The sequence below is a fragment of the Siphateles boraxobius genome, unplaced genomic scaffold, assembly GCF_051911475.1.
Source record: "Siphateles boraxobius isolate OS27281-9 unplaced genomic scaffold, OSU_SipBor_1 22, whole genome shotgun sequence".
NCBI classification, from domain to species: Eukaryota; Metazoa; Chordata; class Actinopteri; order Cypriniformes; family Leuciscidae; genus Siphateles; species Siphateles boraxobius.
Window position 1 is genome coordinate 34688995 of NW_027508833.1, and position 21267 is coordinate 34710261.

Consider the following 21267-nt stretch of genomic DNA (forward strand, 5'->3'; position numbering starts at 1 on the left):
TAACATGCTCACAACAGCAACCAAACACCCCCACAGAATGTTCCCATGTGAATTAATGTGATGTAGTGGCTTGCCCTGTTGGCTCACAAGGAGATCCCCAGTTCAAGTCCCGGCTAAGCCAGAGGCCTTTCTGTGTAGATTTTGCATTTTCTCCCTGTGTCTGTGTGGGTTTCCTCTGAGTTTCACCCATAATCCAAAAACATTCAGTCGGTGAATTAGAGATGCTAAATTGTCCGTAGGTGTGAATGCGTGCGAGTCCCAAGTCATGTAATGTGCAGGGTTGGGGAAAGAACTGGCGACCTACCTTGGAAAAAAAAAATTTAATTGGCAGTCAGTCTCTCACATAAGGCAAGAGATGGCCCATAGAATCACCAAGATTCAGATATGACTGAAATTGATAATGAATGAATGAATGAATGAGTGAAGTATTTGGTGTAAAAAGAACCACTGTGGCCAAATTTAAATAAAATTAATAAATGTTTTGCTTTGAAGGTTAAATATTTAAGTTAACCCTCTTCTCACCAGCTAATAAATAAGTGTAGTGTAGATTGATCCGTACATACAGTACGTTAGGTGGCGATAAGCTCCATTTGGTTCGCGGACTTCTAACCATCAAGAAGAAGAAACAGTAAGAGCGATCCGCTGCTTTTGGTTTAATGGGCTTTGCTTTGGGAAGATTACCGGTAACTGTCATTGCATCTCTAATTACAAACTTTCTCCGCTCACAAACACTAAAAAGAATATCATCTTTTGGTAAGAAATGCAATGTTCATATAGGACAAGCTTTGTAATTGCGTGTAAAGTCCTAGGTAAATTTAATGAATGAGCATTAACCTTATAAGCTGCAGATTTATTAGTGAGAATACTAGACAATTAATTAATAGTTAATTTAAGATATTCTACATTGACAAGCTTTGTGTTAACATAATCGAAAGCTGTAGCAGCTAAGTGATGCCTGGATGTAAATTACCCGTATTCTATTTTATTCTCTCCTATTCTGCTGTTTCTCTATACATATTGAGCCTGAACTGAATGATCTGATTAGAAGACTAAACTAGATAACAGACTCTAAACTCCAATGTTCAGTGTGTTGCAAGCTGTCATTCAGTCATTAGATGTCAGAGGTTGATTGTCATCAGAGAGCAGAACTGATGCATACCTGCTGTCAGTGAATTTTGCAAGTATATACTCCAGCAAGAGCATTTATTAAAATGATGGACAACTGTTAAAGGCCACGTTACGTGTTAAAAGATTAATTGAGTCAACTGATTGTAGAATGTCTGGGACAGTGTTCCACAGTTTGTGATCATAATCACCAAAGGCTGATTCAACATTAATCAGCTGTTTTTTGTTGTTGTTTTTTTTCTACTGTAGCCTACATTCAATCAGCAAGTTGTAGTTGGATGATCTGAGTAAGATATATATATAGCCTATATAATTAGTCATTGGTTTCTATACTTAGGCCCAGAACTGTGTGGAGCTGATCCGATTGATGTGATGTGCAGTCCCGGATCCGAGGGGCCCGGAGAGGATCCCTCTGTGGAGTATGTCTACTGTAGAGGTGTAATCACTGAGCTGCTCAAGTATGGACCAACAGACCTGCATGCTGTCAGCAAAGGGCCAAACCCTCCTAAAATGCTCATCCTTGTCATTCCAGGTAGGATGGGTCAAGTTTCCACTTGGCAAAAACAAAGGCCTAAATATACAATATATTTTAAAATATATTTATGTTTTAAAATAGATATAGATGAAATATAAAAATCTATTAATATATATTATAAAATTATTTATTATATATTCTATATTATATTAAATTACATTTAAAGTTATGTTTCAATATATATTTAATATGCAAATAAGATAAAATTTAGAATTTGTTATATTCAAAATGCTAAAATTTTCACTTAATTATGAAATCACACTAGCCTGGCTAACGCCAGACCCAACTCTCGTTGAGACTTGGGTCTGGCAACCACATGATCATTTTCTCGTATTTGAGGCGTGGTTTACGAATGAATGCCCGGCGCCGTTTATTGGGTGCTAAGAATGTCTATCAAATGCGCCTGTACGTAGCTCATAGCCAATCGTTTCAATTATACCAGATGACGTATGTAGAGCGACAGAAATTAGACAAGGAAGAAGACGATGGGTAAGATATTTTTGTGTAAACAATGACGTTCAGCGACTATTTCTGTTTGTGCAAAAGCTGTTCTTTTTTCAAAATAAACTTGCATTCTAAACTACTTAGAACAATATATAAGGCTGCATCAAAAGGTAGCTTCGCGTTGCTGCCATGTTGAATCCATAGAAATAAACAAACTGCTTCGGTGTGTCGCATAGATGTCGTCATTGTCTTGCTGCTCCCTCCCTGTTCTGTGATTGGTTCCCTAGATGAGGCGAAAATCTGGACCATGGTATCCATACTGCCTTTCAGCGTGAATAAAATCGCGCTGCGGGAAGGCAGCATGGGGAAACCCAGACTAAAATCATATATATTCCACCTTCAAAATTGTATATTATATTATATTATATTATATTATATTATATTATATTATATTATATTATATTATATTATATTATATTATATTATACATGATACAATTACATTACATTAAATTTGAGAGTAGAGGTTTTCTCGGGTCCTAAAATCTGTACCTGACTCGAATATGCCTCAAACACTTCTTACTTGAACCTGATGTCCATTAATTAATAAAAAATAAAAAATAAAAGTTGACCAGAGACAAACCCGATAAAATTAGACCTGAGTCTGACCCGACAGCAATTTTATTTTAACCCAGCCTGATCCGGAACTACCACTTTGACGTTACAAAAAGTTCATAAAAAGATCATACAACGAATCCATGGTGGTTTAGTCCAAATTTTCTGAGGAGACACGTTCACTTTGGACCAAACCTCTCAATTCATATGGATTAGTTTCACGATCACTTTATGAACTTTTTGAAGCGTCAAAGTAAAAGCTCTCAGATTTCATTAAAAAGATCTTCATTTGTGTTACGAAGATAAACGGAAGTCTTACGGGTTTGGAAACAAAATGAGGGTGAGTAATTAAAGACAGAATTTTTATTTTTGGGTAAACTATCCCTTTAATATTAAAAAGCAAATCCCCGCGCTCACTCTCGAATGACTCGGGTATTGCAGAGCGCAGTTCATGTGAAGTGTGTGCCACTGTTGCAAACACTGAATGCTGCAGGGTTTTGGTTATTTACAAATAGATCCACGGATTGACAGAGAAGAAGCTGGACAACATTGTCATGCAGTTATTGATGTGTATTTGTTTTAAATAATAAAAAATTGTTCAGTGCCTGAAACGAATAATGTAAGTTGGTATATTAGAAAATAATTCGGGTCTACTCTGGTTCATTTGGTAGAAACACATTTATTTTAAGTTACCTGAGACTCGAGGCTACTAATATCAGACCTGAGCCGCTGTTGAGGCACTCGTCTAAGTTCTGGACCCGAACACGCTCGGTTCTCATGTCTAGGGTTTCTTTTGCAGTTGCTATATATATATTGTTTTTGATGGTTACATTTTGAATGTCAGGAAATGTTTGATGAACTTTAAGACTTTAGTTTTTGCTCAGCTTCAAAGCCTATGACTTCACGTCCATAATTAAGACCAAGCACCAAATAAACCTGTCTTGAGGCAAAATTCATATCTTAGACCGAGCTGTGTTCAGTTTTGGCTGCCAAGGCATTTATAAACATAACTAATGTAACTTGTGTAGCAGTGATTGGTACGCAGGTGGGTGAGTGTGTCACAGCTACAGTATCTGAAGCATAGGGCATAACACAGCACAACAGATACAGGGGATATGAAGAAAAGTTCAGCACAGTCGGGAATCTACCTTTTTTACACTTGGCCCTGGGTCAAGAGGAAAACCCCAGTGGAAAATGGCAGTATGGGCCACCACTCTTCCCCTGACAGCAGCTTCTAGTGCATTGACTTCATGGAAAAGCCGTGTAGCTCAGGAGCAGATGTTAAGCATTAAAAATACTTTTCAGATTATTACACCTAGTCAGAAAGACTATGTTAGACCTGGCACTTTAGATGCAACTTTCTTATTTGTACTTTTTTGGTAGTTGCTTAATTTAACTTTTCATTGGCTAGATTTACATATACTTTGGTTGAAGCTCTTTGAATTTAGAGAATTATAGAGATTATTCACCAGCAATGTAAATTCTGTCATCATTTAATCTCCCTCATGTAGTTCCGAACCAGTATGAGTTTCTTCTGTTGAACACAAGAAGATAGTTTGAAGAATGTATCTGTGTAATATAATTTCCATGCAATGGAGATTGGAGCTTTTTTCATGCACCATAAAACAAAAAAAATTGCATCTAAAAAGTGGTCCACACTCCACACGACTCCTACAGTATATATTATTTTTCTTTTGCAACCATTTCATAGTAATTTGAACACTTTTCACTGAAAAGGGCCCTAGCTGTAAAATAGTTCTAAATATCATCTTTTGTGTTCCACAAAGAAAGTCATACAGGTTTTGAATGGCATGAGGGTGAGTAAATGATGACAGAATTAGTGTCAATTCCAATTGAATTTAAAAAGAAACCCTAAAATAAATATAACTTTTACTTTTCTGTGCCATCTATTGAAACTTTACATCTCTGTCATCTCTCATGATTATATAGTTATAGAACGTTTTAAAGACAGCTTAGTTTTGCAGAAAGGCATCATGTCCAGGCAGTTGTTGGATTACTGGACGCACTTACACATATTCACTATAGTTGTCTTCTGAAACCAGTTTAGCTGTCGGTGAAGTGTCTCATGTTATGTCACCAGATCTCAAACTTACCATCCCTTCTCTCCCAACGCCTCTCTGTTTATCCATCTCTAGAAATAGAAAGGTGATTTCACTCATTATTCTCATTTTTGAACAATTTACAATAGACTACTGTTAAACTACTGTTCAAAAGTTAAATTTTTTGAAAGATGTCTTAGGCTCACTTTATTTGATAAAAATACAGAAAAAACAGTAATAGTGAGAAATATTTTTACGATTTAAAATAACTGTTTTCTATTTGACTATATAATTTATTCCTGTAATGGCAAAGTTGAATTTAAGCATTACTTCAGTGTCACATGATCTCTCAGAAATCATTCTAATATGCTGCTATGATTTGCTGCTCAAGAAAAATTTCCAATTATTATTTGTTATTGCTGCTTAATATTCTTTTTTTGGAAACTGTGATATATTTTTTCACAAAAGATTCTTTGAAAAATAGAAACTTCACAAGAACAGCAATTATTTAATATAGAAATCTTATGTAACATTATAAATGCCTTTACTGTCCCTCTTGATTAATTTAATGCATCCTTGCTGAATAAAAGTATTAATTTCCTTCCTCCAAAGCAAACAAAGAAACCTTACTGACACTGAACTTTTAAATGGTAGCGTGCCATACATATATCACTTTTTAAATTCCTGACGTAAACTATAAAAAAAAAGAGAGACCCCCAACTGCAGATGTCCTGGAGAGAGAGAGCACGGTCAAGCTGATGACCTTAAAGAGGGCCGCTTTTCACCAGGCTCTGAATGTCACTGAGCATTGTGCTCAATAGACTCTTTATGGGAAACGGGGAGCCCATACGCCGCCACTGTTATTGTAGAACCTGTGCCCTTTTCTCCAGAGATAACAGCAATAATCTGCAGTCTGGCCAGAGGCTCCCTTGGCTCTTATATCTGCCAGGCCCGGCACAGGTGCTATTGTTTTAATTGACTCCGACTGTGTTGTATTATTGAGACAAGGACACTGACTGAGCAAACTACCGTAAAGCATATAAATACAAACCATATTTTATCTGACAAAGGTAGATTTAAGATTTTAACACTATATATTCTTATTACCCTAGCTTAATGTAAATAATACAAAATGTAACCATTTTATTACGTGGTATAACAAAGCAATCTACTTATCAGACTTCCCTAAGTGAATGTTTTGAAAGATCTTGATTTATTAATAAAAAAATGTTGTCTTTAATAGTTCTCTGTTGTAAGTCATATTGTTAAAAATGCCAGTTGTTTAATGTCTTATTCATATTTTGAGGCAGATATTTCCTTAATAAATCAAGTTCCAATCGAGTCCAGTACGAGACAGGCACATTGACATTTGTGTGTGACATAAATGCCAAATCACCTGTTCACATATACACTAACCGTGTTAACTAACTAAACCACTGGATGGCAGCAGGTTTGCTGTGTTATTGCTGATTTTGTATGTCCCCTGCCGAGCATTTAGTGTCTCATGATGTTTCCTATTTTGAATGCTTTACAATGGAAGAACTAATAACTTGGTATAGTATAGCACTGAAAATAGTCAATTAAGTTCAACAATTATTTGTGTTGTTTACCGCCTACTTTAAATGTTTCATTAAGAGAGCTTTTAGACCATTTTCTAAAGGTTCTTCAAATGTGTTGCATTTTATTTCTATATTACTGTATGTACATTTCAATGTGTTTTTTATCTAAATGTTTAACCATCTATAGAAAATTGTCATGTTTTCAAGTTCAACTCAAGTGCAATAGACTTGATGGCGATCTTGTCTAACCTTAACAAAGGTGTAATGATCCGAGGAAGGATTTTTTATACAGTATATTATTTTGTAAAAGAAAATTGTTAAGCCCTTTATCATTTTAAAAGAAGAAAAGTTACTTATGATGAGTCCTATTTAAAGCACAGAGATGTTCATGGGGTCAGGGATAGCTATCCAGATGGTTTTGATTTTATAGGAACCTGCTGTGCAAAGCACTCTGCTTGTCTCACCAGCTGCATCCAATAGCCCACAGGATCACATTGTTTGATAATTCATAATAATCTTACAAAGATTCCTCTTTCCTTTGCCATATTTAGACAGTATGCTGGTTTCCACTTGAGGTTGAGGCATATTGTGTTCACTTTAATCAGTGTGGACTTTACTCTAACTTATTTTCCTAATAACGTCTTTTTTATCGCCAAATGTTTCCAAGGGGTTTCCCTCTCTTTTTGGAAATGGAAACGAATATTTATGTCAGTTTTCATGGCTCATGCAAGGAACAACCCCACTCCAGCCAACTTTGCTGACCACCTTGCAACTATATAAAATTATATGAACGTTCTGCAATTATGATTCTCTTGCTAGCATTTGCTGAGCAGGTGGATCAGGAGTTACGATGGGCTTGCCAAGGGAGGTTATTATTTTTGCTTTTTCATGCATTTCTTGGATTTCAGGCATAATGCTTTTAGGAATGTTACCTGGAGGTTGTATTTGATTGCCGGTCTAGCACTGACCTTTTACCTCCCCTCTGGTCTCGCGAGTCCTTTAACTCAATGGCAAAAAGACCACATTGCCACAAATAAATCCAGTCTCATGCTCACCAAGACTGCATTTATTTGATCCAAAATACAGTGATTTTGTGAAGTATTATTTCAATTCAAAATAACAATGATTATTTGAAATATAATATATTCCTGTGAAGGTAAAGCTAAATTTCCAGCAGCCATTAATCCAGTTTCACTGTCACATGATCCTTCAGAAATCATTCTGATTTGCTGCTCAAGAAACAGCGGATGAAATGTTTAACCGGCAACTTTTTAAAGCAAATGCAAATAATAAACGTTTGTGATTGCGAATGACTGCAGTGTCTCTTGAGTAACTCTACCGCTGCGTTAACATGTGATGCGAATTTACTTCGAGTTACAGGTCACGGTCAGGGTCTATGGTCGGACCATATTTTGGGGGCCCCCTAGTGGCGGCGGGGTCCTAAGCAGCCGCTTAGTTTGCGTATAGGGAGGGCCGGCTCTGCATAAGCTCCAGTGAGGGTTTTTTTGGTACTGTTTTCCTTGTTTGTTTGAATAGCATATTGTTTGTAACCTACAACAATACAGTAAGGTGCATTTACCAATTGAGTTTAAACTGACTGATATATTAAAAATACCTGTTGCGGTATTCTCTATTGATTCATAAATTGTTCTTCATCCATCTAAGCTTTTCCACCTCCTGAGGTTGACAACTCCCCTACTGCCTTTTATCCTGGATTACAATTCCTCTTAGATAGATTGAAACAACCCTCAGAGAGCAATCTGTTAGGAGATCTGGCTATAGTTACCCTTGTGTCTGCATGTTTGCCAGAGTCAATAAGCATTTTCACTTGTTCCTCTCCCTCTGCAGACTGGATCAGCTTTATGGCATATTGGACCTAATAAGTTAAAGACAACTTCACACACTGTCTGCATGGACGAATTCCAGCACTTGCTAATGCCTTCCTTACGGCAGGTCACTTTAACCTGTTTGACTTGATTCCTGTTTTGTTTGCACTTTAAAGGGGTGGTTCAAGGTGGTTCAGCGCACTAGAGTCGGGACGTCTAGCTAGCTAGTAGTAGCCTTGAACAACGATATTGAAACATTCGATTGTAAACGAAGGAATTGGCAACATTGTGATATACTCTGCTTCTGTAGTGATGAGTGTCAGCGGCAGGGAAATACACTTGCGTGATTGTCATGTGGACCAGCTCTCTCGGTTGCCTAGGTAACTTAATATCACTCCGCCGCTGCTGTAGACTGTGCTAATAAATACAAGGAACAAAGTATAACTATTAAAATGCGATGAAATGGTAGTTTGATTTCTAACATTATTCTCTCAACAGACATTTACATCGATAGCCTGGCATTATAATTTATTTGCTTTTGGTGTACTGTGGATTGGGTAAAACTGTTTTTAATGGCAGGCTAGCAGATACCGTTGACTCGCGCTAGCCTAGCACCAGCGAACTATGGAACTGGAAGGACTGGATGAAAATTTTTGAAAACTGTCTGCACTGATAAATAACATCCAGGCTAACTTGGAAATGAGGTCCGATGTCCAAAATCCTGAACCACCCCTTTAATGCTACTAAATGGTGGTATCTATCGATAGACATTTTCTATGAAAAAATAAACTAAAGTGTTTGGTTTAATTCAGGATTAGTTCCAACTAAAACATAAAAAAACAAAAAACTTTAACTGAAATAAAATATTAGAAAATCTTTAGCTTGATGTAAAATAACTAAAACTGAAATATCAATTAATAAAAGCTATTTAGATAAAAAGAATAAATAGTCTTATTCTTAATTCTTAATCTTAAAAAACAGACAACAACTAAAATTTAATTGATTCAAAATATTATTAAAATCTATAATAGTATCTCAATGATACTAAAACAACACTGGTTCACAGACTAAACCAGAATGAGACACTTTATTTGAGTGACAAATTTAACTTATTTAATTTTTTTGATATCCATAGGGTCCTACATCACTGCTGTTGTTTATGCAATGATTTAGTGACTTCCCTCTTGTGTAATTGTGAATCGGTATGGTTGGTAAGCAAGCAGGATGTTGTGTGAGTGTGTGTGTGTGTGTGTGTGTGTGTGTGTGTGTGTGTGTGTGTCAGAGGAAGAGACAAAGTGAGAACGTGTCCTGCACCTGCAAGGCTACGTCAGAAGTGTGGTAGTCCAGGCAGCCTTGGGGTCAAAGACAGCAGGCAGGGTATCTGTTTAATGTCCTGGTGAGCAGCCCTGAATTTATGAACTCGGGGAGAGGGGGAAATGATAACCTGTGGGAGAGGAGAGGATAGCTCATGCTTCTGTCGTCTTTTTCTGGTAGGAATGCCTCCTTTGAATTCTTTCTCCCCACACAGAGGCAAAGCTTTTAGTTTGGCCTCACTATTAGCTCTGTGATGTCCAAATAGAGAGGCTGTCATAGTTTTAACACCGGGACGGAACAGAGTTTCAAAAGGGGAGGACACCTTCTACTTCCTTGGTGTAATATACACACAAATAAGAGATCATTAGTAGGTATGTTCAGTGTCACATTTTAATGTGTTCAACTAACACCATGTCCTAACCTCGGGTCAGCTGCATAAACATAGCCATTAAGTTAAACTGTATCTTAAGTACTAGTATGACCAGTGCTTGAAGTGGGCTGGTACGCACCGGTACACAGTACCGGCACTTCTATATTTGAATATTTAGCGCACTGTACCTTCACTTTCTCTATTTGCGTGCCGCCTCTTCTCACTTTGCCACTCAGTCAAAGCGTCAGTGTCTTAGTCATTGTAGAAATTTCAAATGTGATAATGATTTGCATATGCCAGCCATCAGCCGGTGCACAAGTGAGTACTTGCACTTTTTTTGCACTGAGTATGACCGACTAGCGATTAGTCAAGGGGCAATCAGTCTTACTTTTTAGTATCAAATTTGACCAATCCTTATGTAACTGACTTAAAACAGTTATGAACAGTCTTAAAGAAAAAAACCTAATGACCAACTTGTAAGACTCTTAGCAGTTTATGCAACCGGCCCCATGGTGTTATTTGAAAGTTTACTTTGAGATCACCCAAAAATGAATATTCTATCATAATTTAGTCACCATGACTTTCTTCTGCACGGGGAACAAAAATTTAGTTATTTATACTGGAGTTTTTAAGCTGCTCTTTTCCATATAATGAAAGTAAATGGTGACCTTGGCTGTAAAGCAAGATTTTCAGTGAATAACCAAAATGTCGGTCTGTTACTTATTGTCATCAATCTACCATCATGTCCTTGATTTTTCCTGGTCTTGTGGCAGGATCATGACAGACCCATGTTTTGTACACAAGCGCATAGTCTGTTGTTTAGGCCATGTGCTTGTGTTGTCTCGTTATGTAACTCCACCCCCTTGTTACCCTCGTCTTGTCATTATTGTCTAGTCAGTTTCACCTGTCCTCGTCATTAGTGTTCATAGTAGTCATTCTAAGTTGTAAGTTGTCATTCTAATGTTGTTATGCCAAAATTTACTTGTAACATTTAAAATGTTTGACTTTAAGTTTTAAGTATTTTATTTTGAATTTGTTTAGCTCAAAATAGTATAGAATTTGAATATGAAAGTATCAGTATCAGCCTGAATTTTAATATTGGTACATCATCCCTATTGAAAGTGAATGGTGACCACCATTTAAATGCTTTAATTTAAATTTCAGTCTGTTCCTCATTCAACTGTATCATCTGCTTCAGAAGAAATATGACACAAAAGTTATACAGACTGCTTTTATGATGTTTTATGGTATTTGTTTCATTGTTTGTGGAGCTTTACAGCTCCTGGCCCCCATCCACTTTCATTGTATGGAAGAAAGAAAGTCATCCGGGTTTGGATCGACATGAAGCCGGATAAATTATTTCTGTTTCTGTCCTTAACAGCTGCATCATGTCAAGAGACATGCTTGGTTTCTCTGTTTGTCACGTTAAGCTGAGTAATCCTGCACACAGTGAAATCTCATTGGGCCAGAATTGCATTGTTGAAAATTCAACATCAAATATCTTCTGATTGGCTGTGGGTGGTTTTTAGTTTTGTGCAGCATTTTCACCTTCAACATGGGAAGAAAAAATGGAAAGCAGTATAATTATCAGCTAGATCTAGGGTATTGCAGTGTTTAAAGCTGTGGAGCACTTGTCTCCTCTTCCACCTCCCCTGCCCTTATAGATGAAATCTATCCGTAGGCCCATGTGTGACAGTGCATTCTTTGATTCCATCTGCCTTTATAGAGCAAGAGAGCCTGTGACTTTATTGTGGTGACTGGTTGGGAAAAACCTGCCATTTCTAATAACACTGGCTTGAAGCAGTTCGGACTTTGAGCATGAAAAGTCCCATCTGAAAGAGATTTGGGAACGCTCAGCATGAATAAAAACATACAAATGGATTTAATCAGTTTGAAAAGAGCTCGGAAGGGCTGCTGTTGGCCCTTACCGCTCATATCTGTGCAGTGTATCTCAGCGTACACTGCCCCTGCTGTGAGGACTGGGATGGTGGAGAGCTTTGCTTCACCAGCCCTGCTTTAACCATAGAAAGCCTTCTGTATCATATTTGATACATGAATTTCTAAAGACTCTAAATTATCAACATGATCAAAACTTTGCTGAAAAATCTGCTGCACATTGCATCTACTACATGCGTTCTGGCCTCTGATTGGTAGTTCATACTGATTGATATCATACAAGTTACAATCCTTCAGATTGTGGTACATGTCTTTTTGCTATGAAATATTTAATGATTTTATAAAGTAAACATATACTTTATAAAACAATTAGCTTTTATATTGTTGTTATTATTATTTCAAGATGACCATTTACTACACTGAGACAACTTAGGTTTACGATACACCACTCTTTTGAGGAATGTTTATTTGTACATCTTTCAATCATCATTGTATTTGTATTACATTGCATCATATGTTTTGCCACACAATTAACAGACAATTATACAATTAATACAAATTTGATCATGAAAGTAAAAGTAATATACATTAGGGGTGTGCACGAATATCAAAATTTTTGAAGATTCGATCTGTAATTATTATTCGAAAAATAAAATTTTACTATTAGAATTTTACTACGTTAAAGGGTAACTAAACCCCAAAACAACTTATTTTAGTTAATGATCTATAAGACTGGGGCTTTATTAGTGCTGTTCATTGATTCAAGTTAATTTTTTGACATTTGGGTATAAAGTGTTTTAATTCTACAATAAATGGTGTAAAAACGTCTGAGTGCTGCCCTCCTCAGGTTGAACGGTGGCTACTGCAGTTCCTATTGGATGGTGTGTTACTGTGTGACGTAAGCAGGCACCAGCTCACCACGCATTATTGTTTTTCTCAACATGAAACAATATAAACACGATGATAATCATATGCTGACTCGATATGTAGCCTACCGTCTGTACGATAACTGGCGCAGTCTGCTTTATTAGCGTTTTTCTGTTCGCGCTGACAAAAACTTAAAAACAAAAAAACTTAAAAAATGACGTCTTTTTATAAACATAATTTAAATAAACAAATATTCGATTTTTATGATCTTGAATATTTTCGAATGCAAATTTTTGAAAAATGCCCAATTGTCACCACTAGTCTTCTTTGGACTTTCTGTTTGTTTTGATTTTCCACATGTGTTCCCCTGTCTGAGTTTCCCGCCACCAATCTGTACCCATGGACACTAATTACCTCCCTCACAGCTGCCTGTCATTTGTATCAATCATCTCTGTGCATTTAGTTCCTGCCTGTTTCAGTTCAGTGTCCGGTATTGTTTGTGTGTTAAACACTTTGTTATGTATTCACACGCTGTTGTACCTGTCTGCCTGTCTTCCGTGTCTCATCAGTAAAGTACCTTTTGTGGATTATACCAGCTTCTCCTGTCTTCCCTGAACCACCCCGTGACACCAATAGGCTATACATATTAATTCATAATTAATTGCATATTTTTGTTCCATTTCAGCCTCTGAATAAGATTTAGGTGGTTTTTACTCCTTGATTGTAAGCTCTATTTGCCTTAAAACAGGATTAGCTAGATTTATCAAATATGATTAAAAAGAAACATAAAACGCTTACAATTTTTTACATATTTTACATGCATATAACAAATGCAATTTATATATTGTTACATGTTAGACACACACAAACAGAGATGACTCAAAAATACTTAAAAAGAGAAAACACTAGGAGATAGAATAACACATTCACATAAACAATACAGAACATGGAACAGACTGAACTGAAGGCTTAAATACACAGGGGAGTAATCAACAGAAAACAGAACAGGTGAAGAACTAATTAACAACCATGGAAACAATCAAGGAACCATAGAACTCAGGCAATTTGGCACAAGGAAAACCAAACTAAAGCCCTATTCGCACGGGATAAGTATTACCTGGTGACCTAGTCATTTGTAATAATTGCGGAGGTTGTCTGTGATCTTAATCCCGTGCGAATCGGCCATGTCTGTGTAAAGTAAAAATTCCCCCGCAAATGACCTACCATATTTCACCGAACACAGAGGTCCTGTGATAATATTAGTCCCGTGCGAATTGGCATCTCTGTGATTTGGCAGGATCGTTTATAATTTTTTTAAAGTTTTTGTTTCCTGTGCGCTTTTTTATCCATCTGTCGCGAAGAATGGAAGCTGCGTTGGATGTTGGATATTATTTTGGGTGCTGGGTCATATCGCTATACACCATACATACAACTATACAATTTGCAGAAAGAAAAAAGCTGAAAACCATCAGAAGCAAAAACAAAAAGAATGGTTAGATGGAAATTAATGACATGTCGACTATAGCAGCATGCGGTAAGGAACATTCTTCTGTTTATGATATATCATACAGCTAGACCTATAATAACGACAAGACATTTCCAAGCCTATTGACATCATATCCAGGAGATAAGTCAGTACATTCGAGTAAAATCACAGGCTTCACTTATCCCATGCTAATGCGCCACACGAAATTCAGATGTGGGTGGGTAATTTCTAATTCACACGAGGTCCCAAGATAATACTAATCCCTTGCGAATAGGGCTTAAAACACAAGAAACTAAAACACAATGAACTGACAGAACTGACTGCAACATATATTGTGAAAAGGTTCAATACGGGCCTACGGTTCCATTAAACACACACACACACACACACACACACACACACACACACACACACACACACACACACACACACACACACACACACACACACACACACACACACACACACACACACACACACACACACACACACACACACACACATACATGTATTTGGTTGCACTTTATTTTAAAGTACGTGCACTTACGAGTACTTGGAGTGTACTTAGCTAAGAAATGAGTGGGCAATACAAGGTAACTACATGGGTTAAGGTTGGGTTTAGTGGAAAGTTCAGGGTTAGTACCTAGTTATTACCCAGTTATTATAATTACTATAATAAGTACATAATATTCTGAGTATTATTTCATATGTATTATGTATGTAGTATGAATGTATTATTCATATAGTACCGGTATGCATGATATGAATTATTCATATAGTATATGGGAACATTTAGGGCTTTACATTACTTATTGGTAAGTATTAGAGTATATTGTGTTTTGCATGTTAATATGAATTAGAAAAGAAAAGTTTTGTTCATTTACATAACTCGCACACAATAGTCCCAAAATTAGTTTATCTCCAGTAATGGGTGATTCTATAACACCCTAGCCATTGGTGTGAAAATACAAGCATTATTATCTTTCAGACATTAGTTTGATGTGTTTTTGAATCTCACCTCGCACTACATTATGGTAAATTAATCAGCCTGTGAAACTGTGGCCCGTCGATACTCTTTTGAGCGAGAGAGAGAATTCCCTGTGACCACACAGAGTGCCCATTGTTCTGCACTGGAGGCAGCTGGGTATCAGAGATGCCATTTATCTCCTTATCTCCCCTCACTCGCAGTTAACCTCATCTGTGAAGACCAGCACAGCTACGTCAGCAAACCTGGAACAGAACCCTGCTCTTGTCTAAACCAGGATTTAGGAGAATAATATTTTAAAACCTGATTCAGTTGTTTAGACGGATGGACATGTTCTCCTTTTTAGGAGGACAAGGGGGCAACAAATAATTAAAATTATTAAAATAAATGTATGTTTATATTAGAATTCAATAATTAATACATTGTCTAAACATCCTTAAATTGTGTGTGAGAAATAGTGAAAAAAGTGAAGAAAGAGAAAAAATACAAATAATTACATTTTGACCTTTTCACAGGTAACCCAGGTGTGGTGGGCTTCTACAAGACATACATGTGGACATTGTATCAGACGTTCCTCCAGAGATATCCAGTTTGGGCTGTGAGCCATGCTGGACACTGTATGCCTCCAGAATCCTTTGATATGATTGAAGGTGGGACATCTCCCTCTTTTCATACACTACATGGCCAAAAGTATGTAGACACCACTTTCTAATGAATAAATCTAGATTTGGTTATTTCAGCTATAGGATTACTGTCAGGAGCATAAAATCAAGTATGCAGTCCAAGGTGTAAAAGTGATCATGCATGTCCTACATTGAGGCCAAAGTCATGCAACTGGTTGACATAACGTCTGTTCCAATTCTGTGGTTTGTTCATGGATTTCAAAGTAGTTTGTCTTTTTAATGGTTGACTCAGATGAGTGCAAGCCTTTTCAAATGTGGACTATATTACAAATATCTGTGTGCTGATGGTCAAAATGTTGTTTTTCTTTTCTTGAGCTAACATTTAAGCCTGTATGAACTTTTTGTGTTTAAATAAATGTCATAGTGTAAATAGTTTATAGAGTGACATCATAGATCATCTGCAGAAACCACTTTCTGTTTGCTCTCCTCTGACTCACCATAGTATCATCACCACTGTTATGAGTCAGTAGATGGCAGCAGATAATTAAGTGACATCAGTTATTCAGAGGAATAATTATTTATCATTCTTGCTTACCCTGCATCCTCTGAAGACACTTTTTAGATGGTTTTGGCTTTATTTTCAATTTAATATATTATTATTATTAATAAATTATTATTATTATTTTAATCAATAGACTATTTCTGTATACTAAATCCTATTACTTAAAATTAATCTTATTAATATAAGAAATTATTTTATTTTCCAATTTTGCATTTGTTTTTTTGCATGGTTATTATCAATAGCATTAGTGGTATGTTTCTTTTTCGCACAAAATTTCATTGATTCGGGTCCTTGTATTCATCAATTTTATTTGTATTGGTTTATATTTACCTAGCCTTAGATATCGATAAAGCTCAATTGAAATTTTTTTAAATCATTAAACAGAATGTTATGGTACATTGGAAGCCTTTTTGGAACCAGTTTACTTTGGAGTTACTGTACCCTCATGCACAAACACTGCCTGTGAAGTCACTGACTGACTACTCTTAAAGACTGTTCTGACTTATATGCTGGGTTGTAGTGTCTGTCAGAGTGCGGGATGCTCCTCCTGGAATCTTTTCACAGAGCCCACTGTAAGGTGGAATGCATTCGGGCCAATTTGTGTCTCCCTCCTCTGCCTGAACCAGTATATGACAGTCCGGCATGTTCATCCACAAAGCAGCATGGACATTTTTATTGTGCTTGCTATGTGGGAAAGACATTACCAAGCCCTCACCTGTATTAAGATAAATCACATGCAGATGGCTGGGATCTCCTAAAACAGCACTTCTACTGGTTTGCTTGATGGATAGGAAAGTCTAGATGAACACTTGTCACTTTAGCTGTCCAGACAAACAAGCTGCAGGGACCTTGCACTTCATAATATGTCTTATTGTGGTCTGTTTTCCACCCGATAAACAGAAATGACCATAATCAAATCAGTAGATCTGCCAGAACAAAACTTCTTGAAGCTCATCTGAAATTTTCAGCAAACTGAAATGATCTCTTAGCTAATCCAGGAAAGTCCTGGTTTTACAGACCAGGTTTGGATTAAGCCAGTATTAGGCCTTAGTTTAATTAGGATATTTAAGTAGCTTTTATAAACATGCCTTAGAAAACAAACATTATTGGTGTGCATCTTGAGAAAAAAACAATGTTTTAAGATATGTCAGACAGTGCAAGTTGCTTTCAGTTAAAACAGCTTGAACATGCATTTTAATCTGGGACTAGGCTTAAGCCTTGTCTGTGAAACTGGGATAGATTAATATTTTTTACAATCTGAAGTATCAAACAATTGCTTTTCTATTGTGAACACATGGAATACTTTTACTGGAATCATAGTCTTAAAGTATTCAGTGACAGACAGCTGATCTCTGGCTCACACTAAAGACGATGACATCCATTGCTGTTCATATTATGTCGTGCAATCACGAGCTGGATGATTAAAAGTCCAAACTCAGCAACGGATTCAAATGTGCCAAGAGATGACAAGCGGCAGGCGTTTGCCAAGGCAGCACAGATGAAAGCAGGGACACAATTGAAAGTTCAATTTCATTTCCCCAATCTCGCTCTTTGAGTGACATTCTTGATTACCATCAATGGCTGTCTTAAGCGTGGCGGTATCAAATATACTGGGCTTTTCTTTCCTCTGCACATTGTCTTGTTCATCTCAATGATCCATCCCTCATCATGTTCTGCCATTTGGTTTGCAGATGCCCCTGTCTGAAGAAATAGCTGCTTGTGTTCCTCCTCATTGCTGAGGATGTAGTATATCAGACTGAAATCAACTAAAAAGTTGAAAGTTTAGGCACTTGCAGAACGTTTTTTTATTTATTTATTTATGTTAGATTAAACTGTTTTAGTGATTTATTGTTTGGATATTCCTGTTTCCTTCAGTAAATACAAAGATCCTGTCATTGCAGTTCCCTATCAGTCCCTCACTTTTGATGTAATGTCGACGTGACCACGTAATTGGGATCATCTTCAAGTGTCTACAGAACGAGCCAATGAATGTTGGCGTGTGTGAATCGCGTTACACGCCCCGCCCCGCAGCGCGAGTATAAACATCATTCTTTTTCACTTCGGAGCCGAGTTTCTGTTGGTCTTCTGAATACAGACTCAAGCTACTGTGTTGAAGAATCCTCTCCTTCCTTATATCCAGTGTTAGTTGACGGCGCGAACAGCGAGTGGCTGCGAGCTTAATCTCTATAATAGTTACAACTGCTGTTTTCAGAGCTTGAAATTTCTGTGTCGGTTTCGTTGGGCATTCCCTGAAAAGTGTTTACAGCACTGCTGTACACAGTGGCCATTCCCTGGGTGCCTCGGCACTGTGGGAAAGCATTAAGAGAGCATTTTTTTGTTTTTCTTCACAAAAGAGCAACACAAGCATGACCCTGCGTCCTTTTCAGGATGTCATTCTGCTTGTGCGTTTCTGGATGCGGTCGTTCCCTGGCGCCAGTAGATGTCCACAGTAGTTGCCTCTCGTGTTTGGGCATTAAGCACGCTGAGACAGCAGGTCCACCAGCTTCTCTGGCAGCTCCGTGTGTCAACTGACCTCACTCTCCGGGCGACGAAGGAAACCGCACGTTCCGTTGGGTCAGGCGATTTCCCACTTGGTGGTCCAGGAGTCCCACCTTTGGCTCAACCTGTCCTATATTAGAGACACTGATAAATATCGGCTCCTGGATGCCCCTCTGTCCCAGGTTGGGTTGTTCGGCGAAGTGGTCGAGATCTTCGCCTAGCAGTTCTCGGCCGCACAGAAGCAGACGTAGGCGATCCGACACATCCTGCCCCGGCCGACCGCTGCTGCTCCCCCCTATCCGCCGGCTGCAGATCCTCTGCCTGCTCGTCGTCGACCAGGCCGCTGCCAAACCAGGAGGCAAGCGGAGGTGCAAACGACCCTGAGATGATGACCCAGAAGTGGATCAAGTTGCTCTTCAGGAGATGGTGAGTGCGTTGATCTTTCCCCCGGTGGATGTCCGGGCGGAGAATCTTTTGTTTCCTTTTGTTCCCCCGGGCCAGTGGTACCCACAATTTCAATAAAAGAGCAATTTCTGAAACCTCTGGGTCCCAAGAGGGCGCGGTTGGTGGTCGACAACCGCTGTGCCTTGTCAACCTCAAGCCCCTCTTTCATCGCCAGCGAGCAGCTGTGGCTGTTTCCCGGACGCACTGATGCCTCCGCACACTCACTCTGCCTTTCGACGGAAGCAGGTACGTGTTGCACCACACACTCAGACCCCACTCTGGGCCGCTATGCCGTCCGAGTCGGGTCCCTGCATTCTGCCACGCTGCCCCACCCCGGGTACGTCTGTGGTGCCATTGGTCCCGCTTGCACATGCCTTGCCCGCCCGGGTTGATAGCCCACTCCACTAGGAGTGTCGCTTCTTCTTAAGTGCTGGCACACGGCGCTTGCTGACAGATATCTATAGAGCTGCGGGCTGGGCGACACCTAACAAATTCGCTAGGTTTTATAGCCTACGTGTTGAGCCGGGTTCTTCCTGTGTACTCGCTTCAACCAGCCGGTAACACCGAAGTTCCCGCTCTAGTGTCGGCTTGCTGCGCCACTCCCCTCCACATGGAACAGTTACGTGTGCTTTTTTGCTCCAGTCGAGTTCCCCACTCAGGCGAACCCTGTTGAGTTCCTCCGCACCCCTTCGGCAGTCGGACGTTGTGGAGGCCTAGTGCTCGAATGCTTGTGTAACTTGCTGGGTTCCAAATGTGCTGATCCCTGAGGCGATCCCATATGCGTATTCTTCCACGACCAGCTCCCTGCGGTGAGCCCATGTCTTTCCCTTGGCAAAGTCCACTCTGCCGTCACTGTCCGGTGTAGCCTCCCCCTTCTCAGGCTGGAGCCACCCCTGTGACAATCCATATGTTGCACTGCCCCTTCCGGTCAGTCCATATGTGTATTCTCCACATGTTACCTCCTAGGGCTGGGCGATAAATCGATTTTATCGATTAACTCGAATGTGTAGTTTACGCCGATTTTTTTGAATGAAAATCGGTTTTCTCTTTAACAACCGCCGACGCTCCCATCTGGGCTCCCGTAGTTCCGACCGGGCTCAGCGCTTGCCATGATAGAGATACACAAACAACATGGCAAATGAGCAAGACCGCGGCAGCAGAAGCACACCCGTCGAAAACATTTAGGCTGAGTTCACTGTGAGAGACGCAATTCTGTCACTTTTTACACGCTGTCACGCCACACATCCATTTTCTCACGCAGAGAAAAATCGCGAAGCAAAGAGGACACTGACACTGACATACAAGACAGAGCAGGTTACTATCGATATGAAACAGATTCTCAGCTCTCAGATTCTGTCAATTTTATTACAAAATTCAAACAATAAACACCGTTTTGGCGCTTGTAAATGTGACGTGAAAGAACGCTGGCAGATCTCAGTTCAAGCTGCACGTTAACCGATCATCTGTTACTCTTTACTACCAACTTACCGAGATGTAATAAAATCGATCGATCAGTGTTTTTCAACCGCGGAAAGATGTCCATAAAACAACTGGAGAACAACATATGTCACATAACGTTACATTTACCTCAGGATGCCTTTTAATGACCCATAGCACGAATGTTAGTTAGACGCATTATAAAATAAAATAAAATAAAACGCATTATATTTAATTTGAGTTGGTTTTAACCTTTAATAATACCAGCTGACAGGGCTTTCTGTATGTTTACAGCATTAGGTGATTTTTTTAAATTATTTTTTGGGAGAATAATTAACACAGTAACGTATCTATTGTACCTATTTATCCAAAGGAATTTATATTGAATCAAGATCAGAATCAAATCACAAGAATTGAATTGAAATTGTGAAATTTGTGTTAAGCAATAATAAAAACAGTAGCATACCTGTAAACTTAATAAAATTATGTTTAGTTACCAAATAATTTGACAATCACAATACACTTATTGTGATGCAAGTTTTTAGTTTTTTTACACATCCCCCCAATCCCAATCCACCCATTTTATTTTATGTTACGTTTTCATTGTTTTCAAAGACAGGG

The 21267-nt window shown here is 38.5% G+C and overlaps 1 protein-coding gene across 2 annotated transcripts in view; it reads left to right on the forward strand.

Annotated features, from left to right (window-relative positions):
• The first annotated feature begins 597 nt into the window (after positions 1-597).
• The window catches only part of ldah (lipid droplet associated hydrolase), a 52781-nt gene continuing 32111 nt past the window's right edge, over positions 598-21267 (forward strand). For both annotated transcript variants that reach the window (XM_077239851.1, XM_077239852.1), the window contains exons 1-3: positions 598-753; positions 1463-1657; positions 15597-15731. In XM_077239851.1, coding sequence (XP_077095966.1) covers positions 657-753; positions 1463-1657; positions 15597-15731 — 427 coding nt within the window. In that variant the 5' untranslated portion in view covers positions 598-656. The remainder of the gene's footprint in view (positions 754-1462; positions 1658-15596; positions 15732-21267) is intronic.